Genomic DNA, 20,792 nt, shown 5'->3' with positions numbered 1-20,792 from the left:
ATTGATTTTTCCTTGTTTTTAGATCCAAGGGGGTTGGATCTTGATCCACCAGGAATTGGTGGGAGGTAGGAGGGGGGATGGTTAATTTCTCCTTGTTTTAAGATCCAAGGGGTTTGGATCTGTATTCACCAGGGAATTGGTGAAGAGTCTCTCAAGGCTACCCAGGGAAGGGAATTAGCACATTTGGGAGTGGTGGTAGTGGACCAGATCTAAGCTGGTAGTTAAGCTTAGAAGTTTTCATGCAGGCCCCCACATTTGTACCCTAAAGTTCAAAGTGGGGAAGCAGCCTTGACAGCCCCCACCTAGTAGACTGGGAAAATTACACACCACCCCTGGGTGCACCTAAGAGGCAAAACTTCCCCTCCCGCAGGCACCGAGCTTGTGTATAGCAGAGAAAACTGTGTTTCTTACCTTGTCGTGTGAAAGTCCAACAGACAAATGTCCCTTTAACACATCACTGCCCTCTCCCTCCACCGCACCCTGCTCACAGCTGCTGTCAGTCTGTGGAGACGCAGAGTTCAGAGGTGCGTTCAGGTGGGCTCACCTCCCAACTGGGGAGGGTTGGGGTAGGAAATGTCAAGCAATGTCTTAGTTGCTGCTGTCTCTGCAACTGGCTCGCAGTTGCTGCCGTTCACTCTGCGACACTGTGCCATCATGCACTCCACTGCTGTCGCTCATCGTACCACCATTCACTCCACAGCGCCATCATCTGCTCTGTCGCCAATGGTCCTGCACCGTCATGTTCTGCTGCCACCTGACTCCCCACTGTGACCTCTGTGAGTCGGTCTCTTGATGTTCCACCCAGTTCTCAGTGATTTCAATAGCAAGTGGGGGAACCTCCTTGCTAGAATTCTAATTCTTATTTTTACCCCACTCATGATATATTCTCACATGTAGTGTACTTTTGCTCAACCTTCTTCCACCATCTCATCCTTTCTTCAACCCAACTCCTACCCCAGGAGGAAGGAATAGCTCAATGGTTTGAGCATTGGCCTGCTAAACCCTGGGTTATGAGTTCAATCTTGGAGGGGGCCATTTAGGGATTGGGGGAGGGAAATCTGTTAAGGATGTGGTATTTGGTCCTGTTGTGAAAGTAGGGGACTGGACTCAATGACCTTTCAAAGTCCCTTCCAGTTCTATTAGATAGAATATTTAATAAAATTAAAAGCTCCTTGTCACAGTGTCCCCAGGCAATGTTTTGGAACTGCTCCCAACAAAGCCAGTCAGGACTTTGGGGAACCTTCTCTCCCTTGGAGCACACTGTCTTTAGGGCAAGAAGCTCACACGGCTTCACCTTCCTGGGTCTGACCTTGGAGCATTCAGCATCCTCTGCACCTCCGTGCGCTTCCCACAGTGAGTCCGCCCAGGCGGGGTCCTGTGGAAGCCAGAGGGTCCTGCACCCCCACTTTGCAGTCAGACATGACTCTTGGCCAACCAGTAAAACAGAGGTTTATTAGATGACAGGAACACAGTCTAAAACAGAGCTTGTAGGTACAGAGAACGGGACCCCTCAGCCGGGTCCATTCTGGGGCCCAGCGAGCCAGACACCCACATCTGCACTCACTCCTCGTCCCCAGCCAGCCCCAAACTGAAACCCCCTCCAGCCCCTCCTTTCTGGCCTTTGTCTCTTTCCTGGGCCAGGAGGTCACCTGATCTCTTTGTTCACCTTTAGCTATCCCCTTGCAGGGGGGAAGGGCCTCAGCCATTTGTTGCCAGGATACAGAGTGTAGGTGATTTATAGACACTGGCCTTTATCCCACCACCTAGAGACTTAAGAAATGCATAGGGGAAACTGAGGCACCCACACAGTATTCAGAGGAAACATTAAGACCAGTCCCACTTCGTCACACTCCTCCTGAAACATGGTTAACTTTTGTAGAGGTAGTGCATCCCATCCACAGATCTCAGTGTGCTTTTCAAAAGTTTAGTGGGTATCAACATACCCATTTTACAGAGAAGGAAGTTGAGGCACCAGGAAGAGAAGTGGCTTGTATAAAGTCGTTGAGGGTTGGAAATGGGAGGTGCAGGAATTGAAGTCAGGTCTCCTGTGTCTAAGCTACTGCCCTGGCACTAATGCTGTGATTTTCTGAGGATCCTAGGGAAGTTAGGAAGCCCATTTTGCATTGAATTCCAGTGGGATTTGGGCACCTAACTCCCACAGTCTCGTTTGAAAATCACAGCAAGGAACATTCATCTTCCTATTTGCTAATATCCAGTGTTTGTATGTCTTGGCCTTTTATATTTATTTATTTGGATTGAGAATTTCCAAAGGGTCAGAAGGGTTAGGCAATTGTGTGTGTGTGTGTGCGGGGGGGGGGTATTTTCAAAGGGACAAAAGGACAGTTGGGCAACCAACTCCCACACAAATTCAATGGGCTTTGGGGTTGTGATTTCTGAAATCACCTAAGTGATTTAGGATCATTAGGATCATTAGAAGTCAATGGGGCTGTGTGCTCCTAAGACATTTAGGGGCTTTTGAAAATCCCATGCTGGGTATCTAACTCCCTTGTTCCCTTTGAAAATTCCAGCTTCATTCATTCATTCATTTATTCATTCATTCCTACAAATTTGTACTATACCAATCAAATACAGTCCATCCTAGGCTCTGGGTACCTTTGATAATTCTTCAAAATGCATTTCATAATATAAGATAACTCCAACAATTAATTATACTTAGAAAACAAACAAACTTCCTAACTCTCAGGGTAGATAAGCTCTGGAACAGGCTTCCAAGGGAGGTTGAGGAATCCCACTCACTGGAGGCTTTTAAGAAGAGGTTGCACATTCATCCATAAGGGATGGTCCAGATTTACTTGGTCCTGCCTCAGCACAGGGAGCTGGACAAGATGACCTCATGAGGTGCCTTCCAGATCCTGATATAACTGTAAGCCCAGCAGGATTGTAAACATAACCCATAAATTTAATGCACCCATTGACAAAAACCACCACTGCCTCCTGAGACTGCCCTGTTTCACCTTGCTCACAACTCACTACTGGGCAGGAATGTTCCAAAAGTTATCAAACGCTCTGGGCAGGGGTTGTCTTTCTGTCTTGTGTCTATCCAGCACCTAGCACAATGAGGTCCTGCTTCATGGCTGGGTCATCTAGGCACTGTGATACTGCAAATACCAATACTCATGAGGATTGGTCAAAATTTGGTATTACCATTCTGCAGGAAATTTGGAAATTAGTTTGTATTCTAAATCAGGATGAAAAGACAAAAGTTTTCGGGGGGGGGGGAGTTGACATAGCAATGTCTCCGTTTTTTTTTCACTCCCGTGATCAACACAGGTATGCCTTATAAGCATAAATCTAGCCAGAGGGGAATCAAGCCATTTTCATTAATGACATGTGATTTTCATGGGTCTTGTTCCCCCTTTGTAATGAATGTTAACACTCATAGTCTCTGTTTGACAAACGCTTGCCCAGAACAAAATCACCCTGAAAGCTCATATATTACCATCTCTACATGAGAAATTTTACCAGTTACCCAGCTATAGGTATACCAGAATAACCCTCATCTGGACACTCTTGTTCTGGTGTAAGTGTGGCTTTCTCACATTAGCTTCAACCATTTCCAATGAGATATACACTAAACCAAAAAAGGCAGAAATGACTATCCACAAGGAAGTCATAGATTCCAAGGCCAGAAGGGACCATTAAGACCATCTAGTCTGACCTCCTGTATAACACAGGACTCAGAACTGCCCCCAAAATAATTCCTAGATTTTAGAAAAAAAATCCAATCTTGATTTAAAAATTGCCAGGGATGGAGAATCCACCACGATACTTGGTAAGTCTTTCCAATGGTTAATTACTCTCAGTGTTAAAAAATGTATGCCTTATTTTCAGTGTGAATTTGTCTTGTTTCTACGTCCAGCCATTGGATCTTGTTATATCATAATAAGTATCTATAAGTACCTACATGGGGAGCAAATCCCAGATTAGTCCAGAAGTTCTCTTATGGCCTGTGCCCCTTCTGGCCTGAGTAACTATGAATTTTAATGAAAGAGACAAGAAGGCTGAGGTTATATTAACCCTACTTCTGTTGGTGGCAGGGACAAGCTTTTGAGTTTCACTGAGCTCTTTTTAAGATACTACCTCACCCACCTTCGCTCTCTCATATCCTGGGGACAGTATGGATATAACAGCACTGCAAACAACAATGAATTTTAATTTAAGTTAGGTGTTTTTTGTAAATCACACGAGCCACCTATTTTCATATTTAGGCACATAAATACCTTAAAAACCCTGGCCAAGTACCCAATTCCCATTGGTGTCTTTGAATTTCTTCACCTTACGCCATTTGGCTGTGATTTTCAAAGAAGACCAAGAAAGTTACATTCCCAAATGCCATTGACATATATGGATATCTAACTCCCCTAGTCTCTATTGTAAATCTCAGCCTAGGGTCTATATTTTTAAAGGTATTAAAGCACCTAATGGGATTTTCAAAAGCATCTAGCTGATTAACTCCCATTTAAATCAATGATTTTAGGAAAGCAGATACTTCTGAAAAAATCGCTAGGTACCTAAATACCTTTACAAATATGGCCCTAACTGACTACCCCCAGGCCAGACAGGGAATCAGAGAGGAGCCAGGAAAAGACCCCCAAATGTTTTTTTCTGATCTCTCAGCGGTGAGAGGATTGCAAGCAAAAGGCATTTCAAAGGTGTCCCTGTGAAGTCCAGATAGTTGAACCTTCTACAGAAGGGAAATTCTGACATTTTGAAATTTAATCAGAATGAAACCAAACAATTTCAAAATGTTTGGAAAAAATCTTTTCAGGTCAATCAAAACTTTCTCTTTTTATAAAGTGGACATGATTTTTTCTGATTTAGACATTTTTAAAATGTGACTCTATATTATATAAAATTAAATAAATGTTGGGGAGGGGCAAGTGAAACATTGCATTCTGATAAGGTGCATTTCAATGTATCAAAACACTTTATTTCAGTTCTATTTTCCCCCAAAAAACTCCCATCAAAAGCAATATGTTCCAAATTTTGACCAAAATTGGCACATTCCAAAGTTTGTCAAAACGAACATGTTGCCATGGAAAGTTTAAATTTTGACTAAATGGCTATTTCTGGTGCAGAATGTGCTGTTAGTAAATTCGTAACCAGGTGTACTGTGAAGTCATGAAGTTCAGGCTTCCTTCCCAGCCCCCATCACCAGCCCAAAATCCCAACTTTCGTTTTTTTAACATCTATCCTTCACACAGCTTTCTGTATCCAAAGGAAGGCATTTCCTTAAATGCACCAAATGTCCAGAACAGGTGTCCGTTGATTCTCAATGGGCTTTGGGTGTCTCCTGAGCATGCATCAGCCCCAAGTAGCTATACCCTAAAGCAGAAAGCACTGGTACATGAATGGGGAATAACTATTCACTAGGGAGATCCAGCTACTGGTAGGTTGGCAGTGTAGTCTAAGCTGCAACTTCTTATGGGCTCTGTCTGTCATTGCAACCCAGCTCCACATGGAGTTTCTGACACTGGGGTCCTGAACCTCTTCTAGGAGTTGGCCAGGGTGGTGTTATGGGTGAGGAAGAGAAATTTAAGCTTCATGCAAGAGAGAGTTAGGGGGAGGAGCTAGAATGGACGCTGAACTAATCAGGTGGACAGGTGAGGATGCCTGAATTTTTGGCAGTCTGGAGAGTGTGTGACATGGGTGTGAGGGAGATAGGAATTGGACAATATTAATGGGATGTTAGTTTGCTTCTTATAGGAGCTCTAGAAGGACCACCAGGTTCTGTGCCTTTCAGTGGTAGGTGGACTTATCCCAATAGGCACAAATTGCCTCCTCAGCACCAAACCCCACACCAGATAACATTTGAGCATGTTTGTGGAATCTCCTCCTACCCTTCTTTGCTTGTACCTCTGGAGAGTTCAATGACTGTAGGTTTGGCAGCATGGTTGTAACTACTTCTCCCCCTCAACTGCCTGACAGATGGAGGTGAACTTTCCTTTAGAGCTGTAGGTCCAGGACCAGAGGGGATGATGCTTAGTAGTGGTGGGTGCATTTTCCCCAGGAGGCCTAAATGACCTTTGGCATTTGAGCATCTCTATCCTTCTCTGTTTGTACCTGTGGAGAATCCGATGACTATAAGTTTCACAGTGTGGTTGAAAGCGGCATTTCTTATGGGCTCCTTGTTCCATTGCAATCCTACACCACATGGGAATGTCAACCCTTGTGACCCCAATCCTCTGATAACAGTTGGCCGGGTGGAGTTGTGCTAGGGACTGAGGATGTTTCAGTTTGATTCAAGAAGGAGCTGCAGGGTGGGACCAAAGAGGGGTCAGGTTGACAGGTGAGGAAAATACTGCCAATGTTTGAATTTTGGACAGACAGATATGACCATGCCTCCACTTGGAAGAAGTAGGTCATTATGTTCCTGGATACACAGGTCATCATTCACAGCCTTTGTTAACTACAGCCCCTCACACAGCGCTGCCATGCCAGATGGCAGGCTGTTCTTTAATGATGGGATTTTCAAAAGAATTTGAAATTCAACAGAAGTCAAGTACCTAACTCCCTGAGGTTTCCTTGAAATCGTAGCCCCAGTCCTTCAAGGTGCTGATGAATAACTTCAGCATCAATAGTGGGATGTTTAAAGGAGCCTAATGGAATTAGATGCCTGACTTCCATTACATTCCAGTACATCCAGGTGCCTGAATACCTTAGGCTCATTTGAAAATCTGATCCGAGATCTATACGGTGGGTATCCATAGGGAATGCACCACTAACTGGAATGTGCATTTAGCTCTACAGAGCTCAGATTGATTTCACATCAGTGCTAGAGCAGACTGAAAAGTGTTTTACTTGGGGGGGGAGTGTTCAGACAATAAATCAAAACTAAGACAGATATTTTTTTCAGTTTTCAAAAACTGGATATGGTAAAATGTTTCCTTTTTTGGTGCAATGTTTGAGAGAAAAAAATTGCTCCTTTTCAAAATTTAAAAAAAAAATCAAAATATTTTATGTAAAACCAAACTGAATTCAGGCTGGGTTACACAAGTGGGCAGACTCAGTGACCCCAATGGTCCCTTCCAGCCTGGGAACCTATCAAGACAATATTTTTATCCAAAACTTTTGTTTCCAGATTTTCATCTAAGAACCAATTACTTTTTAACCAAAATGCCAATTATAAAATACACAAATAAATAAATATTTTGAGCAGCCCCTGTCAGCCCCAGGCAGCTCACACCGTAAGCTAGGTGTCACTGGGAGGTGAGTTCTAACCACTGCACTCCTCCTCTCACTGACATGGGGCCTGACATTCTAGGACACCAGGTTCAGACAGATTCAGCAGCCAGGTGTCTGACCCTACACTGGTTGTTGCATCCGTGCTCTCAAGAGACTTTGGGCACTGGGGACATGAGTCTTTCCTCTCTTCACCCCCAGGGGCTCACAGGACAAACAGCTGCCTGCTAGACACATTATGTTCTCTTTCCTCCCAGGTACTGCTTGCACTTGTGTACATTGTAGGGGTGTCGACCACCTCCTGGAGCTTCACGTTCATGCTACGACTGGGGAAGACTGCGAGGGGGTCTTTGGGCAGCTGAAGGAAGTGCTGGAAGGCAAGTGGACCAGCGGGACTAGATTTACCACCTGTCTCTGTTTCTAATAATTTAAGATGGGATTTTTAAATGGAGGTCCAAAGTGCACTCCTTGAGCACCTTACATAAACCCAGCTACCATGTGAATGAATCGCTGCATGCTTGTTTCCATGACAACATCCGTGTATTTGCCAATATTTTCACAAATCCCTAGGGCTGTTCTGACACACACAGGCTGAGGTTTTCAAAAAGGCCTGAGGCAATTAGGACCCCAAATCCTGTTGCCTTTCAATCAGAGCTGGGCACCGAAACTGCCTTACTCCCCTTTTGAACATCCCTGTGCCCCTGAACATATCTAATAGCTTGTCCCAAAGCTCACCTCATTTACCCACTATTTTACGCAGGTGAGAAGAGTAAGAATTCCTACAAGAAGTGCTGTGAAGTGCATGAAACCTGGGGTTTGATGACCTGGGAAGAAAGAATGGCAGAGTGCACTAAACTTGTAAGGATTTTTGAAATGGAACTTGGAGGCAAGTCATATAGAAACCTTTTGTCACTTAGATGGGGCTTTTCAAAGGCAGCCAACACCTTGACTTTCCAAATGTCTTTGCTCCAGAGGTGGTAGCAAAGAACCAGATGTGTCCTAAAAGGAAGAAAATTCATCATTTACCCATTTTCCTGCATAATTCACCATTTCAAGTGTTTCAGTTCTATCTTCTTCTATTTCCCCCTCACTTAAAGGGGAAAAACCAGAGAGTTCCGATAGCTCTTATGATATAATAGCTATGTTCGAATATAGTGCCAGTTTATGCTCAAGAGGAATGTCAAGCAAGTAAATAATTTGGCATCTTCTCTGAGTAAGTTTAAAAAATATATTTGTCATTGATTTATTTTGGTTTCTGTAAGAACAAAATGGGGTCTGGGCACCTTTGACAATCATTCCAAATATAAAACAACATATAGTGACTCATACAGCACTCCACCGCTAACAGCTCTGCAATAATGAGCTTTGCAGGAGGTCCAACGATAGTTTTGCTATGGGCACAGTTGGGTGCAAAACCGGAGAGACCTTCCTAAAGGGCGCTGACAAATTCAAAAGGGGTCAGAAAAGAGCTACAAGAATTACCTGAGGCCTGAAAAAAAATCAGCCTCTTAAGGAGAGACTAAGGCCATGTCTACATGTACAGCACTGCAGTGGGGCAGCTGTACCGAAGGAGCTGCACTGCTGCAGTGCACCTGGTGAAGATGCTCTATGCTGACGGAACTCTCCCATAGGCATAATAAAACCACCTCCGTGAATGGCTGAAGTTATGTTGGTGGGAGAAGCTCTCCCACTGACATAGCGCGGTGTGCACGAGCACTTATGTTGGTGTAACTTATCTTGCTCAAGCGGGTGATTTATTCACACTTCTGAGCGACATAAATTATGCCAGCATAAACTGTAGTGTAGACATAGCCTAAGGAAGTTCAGTCTATTTAGCGTAACAAAGATAAAAGAAGAAGTGACTTGATCACAGTCCATAAACACCTGGAGAGGAGATTTCTTAGTGCAGATGGCTCTTTGCTCTAGAAGATAGCAGCAGACCCAGCCAGCTTCATTGGCTGGCAGCTGAAGGCTAGAGGTATGGTGTGAAATTTTAACAGAGGGGAAATTCACCACTAGAAAATGTATCTATCCATGTGGTGGATTCTCCATCAGCTAGAGTTTTTAAATATAGATTAGAAGTCACTTTTGTAAAGATGTTATGGGACTGATTCAGGAGTTACTGTGTGAAATTCACTGCCCTGTGTTATATAGTAAATCAGATTAGACATGATCCTTTCTGGCCTAAACAAAAACAAAAACCAAAAAATAGATTTGTTGAATCTTTCCAAACATCTCCCTCTCTTACACTGAGAAGCTACATCTTAAATTCCTCCAATGAGCACAACATTGTCGGTATGTCAAAGAGCAGTGCATTCTCCGCAATGTCTGCTTCAATTTCAAGTTCTGGGGGGATTCGCTATGTGGAAGCAGAGCTTTGCTGCACCCAAAAAGAGAGTGAGAACTGTGTTTTTCTCCGACAGCTATATAAACCTCCCACCCTAACCCTTCACTCCACTGGTCGCCCTGTCTAGGTTAGGTTGACTTACAGCCACTGCAGTAATTATTGTGGTTTTTCATGTCCTCGCTACCTTCTTTCTGTCGATGGTGCACTCTCTCCCCAAACCCCATCCCCATCCCAGAGCTACTCCTGAGTTATGCCTGTGTAAATGCATAGCAACACCCATTGTCAGTGGGTATTGCACCCACTCCTAATGACCCAGCACGTAGGAGTCCCTGCATCCTGATGTTCTGGCAGCACAGGCTGTCGGTGTGGGAGCTAGAAAACCAGAAAAGCACGCCCTGTTCTTCTGAGTCCAGCAGCCCCAGAGGAAAAATCACCTCTGTGTTTATTGCAATTACTCAACAACTTTCTGTACAAATGCCGTAAGCAAAATGCATTTGAATTTCACTTTCCACATCTGTATATACATCCCAGGAGTGAATTTCCCTGTTTTTTAAGGTTCTGTTTTGACAGTGATTAGATTAAACAGAAAGGAATGAGAAAAGGACAGCTGTGTTGTATAATGGGCAAAAGGAGGCAGCAGAAATAGGAAAGAGGCAGCTATAGGGTATAGAAGGCAGCATAGGGTGAGTACATAGTGGGTCAGACCAATGGCCTTCACAGAAGGAGAAAAGAGCAGCTATACTGTATAATGGGCACTAGGGACAGCAGAGGGTGCAGGTGAAGAAGCAGCGGCTACACTGTATAATGGGCACTAGGGGCAGCAGAGGCTGAGGGGTGGGGAGGGCATGACTATACTATAGCCCATAAATACTTTTGAAGATAGTGTCATGAAAATTATCACAAATGTTATATCTAGTAATCTACTTATTGGCTCCCCATTGTAGAGTTGCCAACTTTCTACCTGCACAAAACTGAACACCCTTGCCCGGCCCCCAGTCCTGCCTCTCCTCTGAGGCCTTGCCCCTGACCTGCCACTTCTCTGAGGCCCCACCACAACTCACTCCATCCCCCCTCCCACTGTTGTTCCCGCTCTCCACTCTCACTAACTTGCTCATTTTCACTTGACTGGCTCCGAGGTTTGGCCTGTGGAAGGGGGTGAGGGCTCTGGCTCGGACTGAGGGGTTCAAAGGGCAGGAGGGGGATCAGGGCTGGGGGCTGGGGCGCGGGAGTGGGTCAGGGTGCAGACTCAAGGTGGTGCTTACCTCAGGCAGCTCCCGGAAGCAGTGGCATATCCAGCTTCCGGCTCCTATGTGGAGACGTGACCAGGTGGCTCTGCCCACTGCCCTGTCCACGGTTCCTGGCCAATGGAAGCTGCAGAACTGGCACTTGGGGCGGGGGCAGCACACGGAGCCCCCTGGCTGCCCCTACGCGTAGGAGCCGGAGTGGGGACATGCCGCTGTTTCTGGGAGCCACACAGAGCCACTGCAGGGAGGGAGCCTGCCTTAGCCCCTTTTAACAGCCCAGTCAGTGGTGCTGACCGGCGCCGCCAGGGTCCCTTTTTGACTGGGCATTCTGGTCGAAAACAGGACACCTGGCAACGCTCGACCTCATTGCCATGTTACCTGAGTGCCCAGTGACATCTGTGAATTCCCTGCAAGACAGAGAAATATTGTTATTCCCATTGAACAGATCGAGAACTGAGCTACAAAAATGAGAAAAGACTTTCTCAAGGTCACAGAGGAAGGGTGTTTAGGTCTATGACAATTATCACAGATGTATGAACATTCTTGTGCACGAGAGAATAAAAGTGGCAGTAAAAAGGCAATTTCTGCTTTTTGTTCCAACAAACTTTTGTGAATAGTTTTTGTTTTGTATTATCCATTCATCACTATTTGACAGCTAGTGTGGAGATGTATTTTACAAGGTTCTTTTTTAGAAGGAAATTGCAAGGAGTCCAAAATTCTCTTTAAGGCTAGAGGCATTCTCTAGAGCTGATCAACGTTTCTCAAATGATATTTTTATTGTGAGTGGAAAATGGCCATTTTCTAAAATCAAGTTTTTCACAGAAAAAAACTGTCGAAAATTTCTGGGAAATTATTAGATTGAAATCTCTGTCATTGTTGTTCACAAAAAACAGATAATGCTTTCATCCCTGTGGAATGAAACAACTTTGAAATTTCAACTTTTTTTGCAGGGGGAGGGGAATTTTTTGACCAGCTCCAACTGCCTTTCTGGGTGTTCATGGGAAGTAAATAAAAGGGACTTCAAATGCAACAGAAGGGAATGTGGGCCTTTATTTGGACAGATGACTGTCAACAGGTTGTTGCTGTATTTACCCCACTCCATAGTGAGCTAGTGTCAAAGCAAACCTAAAATGTGCCTGGGTTTTAGTATGATTCTGATATTACCCTGAGACAGAACTTCTTAATAAGGCAGCCGGGATTCTCCTAAAATGGAGTTTTACCAAATGCTAGCTCAGATATGTGTTTGTGGACAATGCTCATGTGCCACTGAGATGGTTTAGAGGCTAATTTCTCAAAATTAGAGCTGAGGTTTTTCAAGGAGCCTAAGGGCAAGATTTTGGTTCCTAAAGATACCGATAAACATCTGGGGTTAAAGGGATTTAGACACCTAAAACCAGATTTTTAAAGGTATTTAGACATTTCTGCGGTCAGTGTTGCAACACCTGACTGATTTAGGACTACGGACTGTTAAAGGGATTTTGGCTCCTAAGTGCCTAAATCCCTTTTGAATATTGAGATTTAGCCTCCTAAATCAGTTAGGTGCTGAGCGCAGCAGTGCCTAAATACCTTTAACAATCTGGGCCCTGGGCACTTTTGAACAACCCACTGGGCTTCTCTCTGTATCTTTAGGCACCAACCCATCTTTGCAAGTGTGGCCCCTCATGGTAATTATAAAAGTACTAAGCAGGGTAGGCTCCGAACTCCCACTAGTTTCAAATGGAATTCGGTACCTGTCAGTGACCAGGATGGGGGATGTCATGCCTAATGGCTAGAGCAGGAGTCAGACCTAGTGGTTACAGCAGGCACAAGTAGCTGAAATCGGAGCTGAGGGTCAGTGCCAGAGTCAAAGGTCAGTAGCCGGTGCTGAGGGTCAAAGCCAGAGTCAGAGGCCAGAAATCAGAGCCGGTTACCTGGAGCAAGGCAAGGTGGGTGCAAGGCTAGGCACAGGGCAGGATCAGGAGCTCTCGCAGCCATGGGTGAATGCTTTGAGCAGCCAGTGCCCTGCCACTGGTCATAAGAGCAAGTCTGCAGATGCCTACAGCCAGTCAGGTGGTTGGGCTAATCAGGAGGCTCAGCGGGGGGCCCAGTTGTGGGAGTGGGAGGGGTTAAGCTAGCATGTAAGAAGGCTAGCTCTGGGTCCTTACTCTTGACAGTGCCTAACCTGCTTAGGTGCCTTAGGAAATCCCACTAGAAGTTTATCTGCCAGTTTAGGCACCTTTGAAAATGCACATAGAATTCAGGGGGATTTGGGCACCTAAGTCATTGTGACCCCTTGGAAAAATCACAGCCAAAACCAACATGTGAATGAACTTTTGCAGGTGAAACCCAATCCACTGGCTTGACCAACCACAAATTCATCCACTTGATCGATGCCGGCATTGCCATAAATTCCGCCTACCCCCTCGTTCTGCACCCAAAGAAGAAAGTGAAACTGATCCTCTCCTTCGACTTCAGTGACGGGGATCCTTCCGAGGTAACGACTGTTATTTATTGTGATGTCTCCCAACGTCCCAATTGGGATCAAGCACTACACAAATACCCAGGACTTGACCCATGACCCAGTGAGGTTACACTGTTGTTAGCAGCAGTAATTTAGATTCCCTGAATGTTCTGTGGGAATCACAATTTGAGATGTGTGGACATATAGGATCCACTGGGAATATTTCCCTTATTACCTGCAAGGTCGCTTGGGCTTGGGGTAAGGGCGTATGACCAGTCATGACATTTCTTTCCCTTTGGATATCATGGAAGAAGAGGAAATTCCTTGAAGTTCAGTTTTACTCTGTGTAAAATTGGCATCTGCTTACTCCACAGATGTGCCCCTGTGTGTATCACAGTCTTATCTGATGTGCTAAATGACAGCCATTAGGTTTGACCATTTTTATTTCTGTTAGCACCAAAGAGCCAAGAGCACTCTAGCAGGAGGAGATGGGGTCAGTAGAAATGTGAACTGAGTTCCAATAAGTCAGTTAGAACTCTGCAATTTTGCTAACCTCAGCCTCACATATGACTAGTGTGCCATAGGTGATATTGTCTCCCTCTAGTGGCCACACTACTATAACACTTTGCTACTTTGTTTACATCAAGTACGAGTTTTCCTATAGGTGAATTTGAAAAAAAAAAAAAATCAAACTTGGGCTTTTGGAGGAGCTGAAAATCTGGGTTTCCATTTCTGTTTATTACCTTGGGCTGAGGTTTTCAAAGTCGCCTAAGGGATTAATTTTAATGGGAACTGGGCATCCACATCCCTTAGGAGCTTTTGAAAACCTCAGCTACAGTATATGCATTGTTATGCAAAGATTCTGGTTACACAGATATGGCAACAGGGTCATGTCCAGTTTCCCCTGGAGGCCCTCGATTGGTCAGTTCCTTAGAGGCTACTTGGAATGTTTGTATACTATAGGTGAGGAGTATTTTTATGTCTCTAGCCTGGCCATATTAGTGATGTCACATTTTATTAGCGGAGGTGTCATTTTTATTCATTTATTTATTTTAAAATCACTTTTCCCTCCTTCCCAGACCATCAAGAAAACTGCCGAGTACTGTGAGGCAAATTACATCCCATTTCCCAAGACAGACCCAGAAAAGCTGAAGGACACAGATACCCCCTCCAGTTGCTACATCTTCAAAGGAAAAGATGTTCCCACTGTCATGCACTTCCCGCTCTTCAACAAGGAAAATTTTCCAGGTAACTTAATTGTACACCTCTTCTAAAACTCTATGGGCTAAATTAACAATGGGACTTTGGTGCCTCATTGCCGGTTTAGCCAACGAAATGTCAGAATCAGGCCTCATTGGGAATCACAAAACCCCTGCTCAGCTGCCACCAAACACTGTAGGAGCCTGCACTTGCTCAGGGCCTCAGTTTTTGCAGGAAAGTGTCTGTGTTTCTGTCTCTGGGCATGTGCACTGCTGCCCCATCCCAGGCTTCCAGATGCCTAAGCCCCAGCACGATGCACAAACTGTGGGAAGAGAGGTGTTCCTCTGCCTCACTGAGCTGTGAGCTCCAATCTGGCTACTTGCTGGATTGGGCCACACACGTGTGCTACGACTATAGCAAGAGGAGGGGGACCCCCTCCCTCATAACTACTAGCCCAGGGGTTACAGTAGTCACCTAGCTTGTGGAAGGCCTTGGTTCACCAACCCCTGCACCTCCCATTGGCTGGGAATGGGGAACCATGGCCAATAGGAGCTTTGGGGGTGGGAACACTCAGGTGAGGGCAGCGCGCGGAGCCCTCTGCCCCTGATCCCCCAGGGCAGCAGGGATGCGGTGCCGGCCGCTTCCGGCAGTGGTATGGGGCCAGGCCAGGCAGGGAGCCTGCCTTAGCCCCGCTGTGCACTGCTGCCACCTCAGAGCCGCACAAGGTAAGTGGTGCCGGACCAGAGCCCGAAACTGAATCCCTCCTGAACCCCACACCCCAACCCCCTGCCCTGAGCCCCCTGCCACACCCCCTCCTGCACCCCAACCCCCTGACCTGAGCCCCTGCCAAACCCCTCCTGCACCCCAACCCCCTGCCCTGAGCCCCAAACTTTCTGCCCTGAGCCGCCTCCTGTACTCTGGATCCCCTCCTTCACCTCAACCCCCTGCCCTGAGCCCCTGCCGAACCCCTCCTGCACCCCAACCCCCTGCCCTGAGCCCCCTCCCGCATTCTGCATCCCCTCCTGCACGCCAACCCCCTACCCTGAGCCCCCACTAGGACCCTGCACCCCCTCCCACACCCCACACTCCCTCCTGCACCCCAATCTCCTGCCCCAGCCCTACATTCATGGCCGTGCATGCAATTTCCCCACCCAGATGTGGCCCTCGGGCCAAAAAGTTTGCCCACCCCTGCTATAGAGTGTCTATCGTCACAGCTAAGAACCCCAAGCAGAGACAGGTGCTTCCCTCCAGCCTGGACTTGGGTGCTGAACTCCATCTGTGCTTAGCACACACCCCTCTCCTGGGCATTTCCAGCCTAGCATGCTGGCCTTTGTGGATCACTTTCCCAGGAGCCTCTCTCTCTTCATAGCACCAGGAGCCTAGGCGCCTAACTCAGTCTTTGTGAATCCCAGTGATTTTTCCAGAGGTCTAAAATTAGGCGCTGTGACTCTCAGAGTAGACCAGACCAGCGGCCTGGTCTACACTATGGGTTTAGGTCGACTTTAGCAGCGTTAAATCGAATTAAGCCTGGACACGTTCACACGACGAAGCCCTTTCTTTTGACTGAAAGGGCCCTTTAAACCGGTTTCTTTACACCACCTTCGACGAGGGAATTAGCGATAAAATCGGCCTTTGCAGGTCGGAATTGGGGTAGTGTGGACGGAATTCGACGTTATTGGCCTCCGGGAGCTATCCCACAGTGCTTCATTGTGACCGCTCTGGACAGCACTCTCAACTCAGATGCACTGACCAGGTAGACAGGAAAAGACCCGCGAATGTTTGAATTTCATTTCCTGTTTGCCCAGCGTGGAGAGCACAGGTAACTACGCAGAGCTCATCAGCACAGGTAACCGTGATGGAGTCCCAGGATCGCAAAAGAGCTCTAGAATGGACCGAACGGGAGGTACGGGATCTGCTCGCCATATGGGGAGATGAATCAGTGCTAGCTGAACTCCGTAGCAGTAAAATAAATGGCAAAGTATTAGAAAAGGTCTCCAAGGCCATGAAGGACCGAGGCCATAACAGGGACACACAGCAGTGCCGCGTGAAAATTAAGGAGCTACGGCAAGCCTACCACAAAGCCAGAGAAGCAAATGGAAGGTCCAGGGCAGAGCCGCAAACTTGCCGCTTCTACGCGGAGCTGCATGCCATTCTAGGGGGTGCAGCCACCACTACCCCAACCGTGTGCTATGACTCCGTCAATGGAGAAATACACAGGGAAGAGGGTTCGGGGAACGAGGAAGATGAGGATGGAGGTAATGTAGGTGGCTCACAGCAGCAAGGAAGCAGAGAAACCGGTTTCCCCAACAGCCAGGATATGTTTGTCACCCTGGACCTGGAACCAGTAACCCCCGAACTCACCCAAGACCCTGAGGGCACACAGGAGACCTCTGGTGAGTGTACCTTTGTAAATATTACACATGGTTTAAAAGCAAGCGTGTTTAATGATTAATGATTAATTTGCCCTGGCAATCGCGGCCAGTACAGCTACTGGAAAAGTCTGTTAACGTGTATGGGGATGGAGCGGAAATCCTCCAGGGACATCCCCAGAAAGCTCTCCTTCATGTACTCCCAAAGCCTTTGCAAAAGGTTTCTGGGGAGGGCTGCCTTTTCCCGTCTGCCATGGTAGGACACTTTACCACGCCAGGCCAGTAGCACGTAGTCTGGAATCATTGCATAACAAAGCATGGCAGCATATGGTCCCGGTGTTTGCTGGCATGCAGACAACATCCATTCCTTATCTCTCTTTGTTATCCTCAGGAGAGTGATATCATTCACGGTCACCTGGTTGAAATGGGGTGATTTTATTAAGGGGACATTCAGAGGTGCCCGTTCCTGCTCTTCTGAACAGAAATGTTCCCCGCTGTTAACGACACGGTGGGGTGAGGGGTGAAGTGATCATCCCAGAGAATCGTGTGTGTGTGTGGTGGGGTGGTTTACTTGGGTTTGTGCTGCATGTTAACCCGGAAACCGCAGCCCCTCCTTTTACATTGAAAACCCATTTTAAATGGTCAACCCAATTCATCCTTGATATGGGAAATGAGGGCGCTGCTGTTTGAAACCATTCCCACATGTTAAGAAGGTTAAAAAAGCCAAAAGACTGTGGCTTACCATGGCTGCCTGCAAGCCGAAATCTGTTGCCTGGCACTGCATGAGTGATCTCTCATACCAAACCGGCAGGCCCTCACTATAAGAGGAAAAATGCAACCTTGTAATGAAAGAGTGTACTCATTGTTCTCTAAAATGTGTCTTTTTTAACCACCTCTCCCTTCTCCTCCACCAGCTGCAAATGTTTCTCCTTCGCAGAGGCTAGTGAACATTAGAAAGAGAAAATGAAGGACGCAGAACGATATGTTCACGAAGAGAGGGAAGAGCATCTTCGCCAGCAGGCTGGCTAACCTAGTGAGGAGAGCTTTAAACTAGGTTCACCGGGGGAAGGAGACCAAAGCCCTGAGGTAAGTGGGGAAATGGGATCCTGGGAGGAAGCACAAGCAGGAGAGCGCAAGAGGGGAGGACTCCTGTCTCATGCTGAGAAAGAGGGACGATCATTGAGTTATCTTAAGTGCCTATACACAAATGCAAGAAGCCTGGGAAACAAGCAGGGAGAACTGGAAGTCCTGGCACAGTCAGGGAACTATGATGTGATTGGAATAACAGAGACTTGGTGGGATAACTCACATGACTGGAGTACTGTCATGGATGGATTTAAACTGTTCAGGAAGGACAGGCAGGGCAGAAAAGGTGGGGGAGTTGCATTGTATGTAAGAGAGGAGTATGACTGCTCAGAGCTCCGGTATGATACTGCAGAAAAACCTGAGTGTCTCTGGATAAAGTTGAGAAGTGGGAGCAACAAGGGTGATGTCGTGGTTGGAGTCTGCTATAGACCACCAGACCAGGGGGATGAGGTGGACGAGGCTTTCTTCTGGCAACTAGCAGAAGTTGCTAGATCGCAGGCCCTGGTTCTCATGGGAGACTTTAATCACCCTGATATCTGCTGGGAGAGCAATACAGCGGTGCACAGGCAATCCAGGAAATTTTTGGAAAGCGTAGGGGACAATTTCCTGGTGCAAGTGCTGGAGGAACCAACTAGGGGCAAAGCTTTTCTTGACCTGCTGCTCACAAACAGGGAAGAACTAGTAGGGGAAGCAAAAGTGGATGGGAACCTGGGAGGCAGTGACCATGAGATGGTCGAGTTCAGGATCCTGACACAAGGAAGAAAGGAGAGCAGCAGAATATGGACCCTGGACTTCAGAAAAGCAGACTTTGACTCCCTCAGGGAACAGATGGGCAGGATCCCCTGGGAGAATAACATGAAGGGCAAAGGGGTCCAGGAGAGCTGGCTGTATTTTAAAGAATCCTTATTGAGGTTGCAGGAACAAACCATCCCGATGTGTAGAAAGAATAGTAAATATGGCAGGCGACCAGCTTGGCTAAACAGTGAAATCCTTGCTGATCTTAAACGCAAAAAAGAGGCTTATAAGAAGTGGAAGATTGGACAAATGACCAGGGAGGAGTATAAAAATATTGCTCAGGCGTGCAGGAGTGAAATCAGGAAGGCCAAATCACACTTGGAGTTGCAGTTAGCAAGAGATGTTAAGAGTAACAAGAAGGGTTTCTTCAGGTATGTTAGCAACAAGAAGAAAATCCAGGAAAGTGTGGGCCCCTTACTGAATGAGGGAGGCAACCTAGTGACCGAGGATGTGGAAAAAGCTAATGTACTCAATGATTTTTTTGCCTCTGTCTTCACGCACAAGGTCAGCTCCCAGATTGCTGCACTGGGCAGTACAGCATGGGGAGAAGGTGACCAGCCCTCTGTGGAGAAAGAAGTGGTTCGGGACTATTTAGAAAAACTGGACGTGCACAAGTCCATGGGGCCGGATGCGCTGCATCCGAGGGTGCTAAAGGAGTTGGCGGGTGAGATTGCAGAGCCATTAGCCATTATTTTTGAAAACTCATGGCGATCGGGGGAGGTCCCAGATGACTGGAAAAAGGCTAATGTAGTGCCCATCTTTAAAAAAGGGAAGAAGGAGGATCCGGGGAACTACAGGCCAGTCAGCCTCACCTCATTCCCTGGAAAAATTATGGAGCAGGTCCTCAAGGAATCAATTATGAAACATTTAGAGGAAAGGAAAGTGATCAGGAACAGTCAGCATGGATTCACGAAGGGGAAGTCGTGCCTGACTAACCTAATTGCCTTCTATGATGAGATAACTGGCTCTGTGGATGAGGGGAAAGCAGTGGATGTGTTATTTCTTGACTTTAGCAAAGCTTTTGATACTGTCTCCCACAGTATTCTTGCCACCAAGTTAAAGAAGTATGGGCTGGATGAATGGACTGTAAGGTGGATAGAAAGCTGGCTAGATCGTCGGGCTCAACGGGTAGTGATCAATGGCTCCATGTCTAGTTGGCAGCCGGTTTCAAGCGGAGTGCCCCAAGGGTCGGTCCTGGGGCCGGTTTTGTTTAATATCTTTATTAATGATCTGGAGGATGGTGTGGACTGCACTCTCAGCAAGTTTGCAGATGACACTAAACTAGGAGGCGTGGTAGATACACTAGAGGGTAGGGATCGGATACAGAGGGACCTAGACAAATTAGAGGATTGGGCCGAAAAAAACCTGATGAGGTTCAACAAGGACAAGTGCAGAGTCCTGCACTTAGGACGGAAGAATCCCATGCACTGCTACAGACTAGGGACCGAATGGCTAGGTAGCAGTTCTGCTGAAAAGGACCTAGGGGTCACAGTGGACGAGAAGCTGGATATGAGTCAACAGTGTGCTCTTGTTGCCAAGAAGGCTAACGGCATTTTGGGCTTTATAAGTAGGGGCATTGCCAGCAGATCGAGGAACGTGATCGTTCCCCTTTATTCGACATTGGTGAGGCCTCATCTGGAATACTGTGTCCAGTTTTGGGCCCCACACTACAAGAAGGATGTGGAAAAATTGGAAAGAGTCCAGCGGAGGGCAACAAAAATGATTAGGGGTCTGGAGCATATGACTTATGAGGAGAGGCTGAGAGAACTGGGATTGTTTAGTCTCCAGAAGAGAAGAATGAGGGGGGATTTGATAGCAGCCTTCAACTACCTGAACGGGGGTTCCAAAGAGGATGGAGCTCGGCTGTTCTCAGTGGTGGCAGATGACAGAACAAGGAGCAATGGTCTCAAGTTGCGGTGGGGGAAGTCCAGGTTGGATATCAGGAAAAACGATTTCACTAGGAGGGTGGTGAAACACTGGAATGCGTTACCTAGGGAGGTGGTGGAGTCTCCTTCCTTGGAGGTTTTTAAGGCCCGGCTTGACAAAGCCCTGGCTGGGATGATTTAGCTGGGAATTGGTCCTGCTTTGAGCAGGGGGTTGGACTAGAT

At 46.7% G+C, this 20,792-nt stretch overlaps 1 protein-coding gene across 1 annotated transcript in view; it reads left to right on the top strand.

Moving 5' to 3' along the window:
* LOC112060933 (cytosolic phospholipase A2 gamma-like) overlaps positions 1-20,792 on the top strand; it is a gene marked incomplete at its 5' end in the record, with an annotated part of 39,024 nt that overhangs the window by 6,154 nt on the left and 12,078 nt on the right. Inside the window, 4 exon segments of the mRNA XM_065565220.1 lie at positions 7,461-7,580; positions 9,964-10,029; positions 13,113-13,267; positions 14,314-14,493. Of these exon segments, the coding sequence (XP_065421292.1) occupies positions 7,461-7,580; positions 9,964-10,029; positions 13,113-13,267; positions 14,314-14,493 (521 nt within the window).

The sequence above is a fragment of the Chrysemys picta genome, chromosome 13, assembly GCF_011386835.1.
Source record: "Chrysemys picta bellii isolate R12L10 chromosome 13, ASM1138683v2, whole genome shotgun sequence".
Taxonomy (NCBI): domain Eukaryota; kingdom Metazoa; phylum Chordata; order Testudines; family Emydidae; genus Chrysemys; species Chrysemys picta.
Note: the sequence above shows the minus strand (reverse complement) of the source record. Positions and strands in the feature narration are given on the sequence as shown.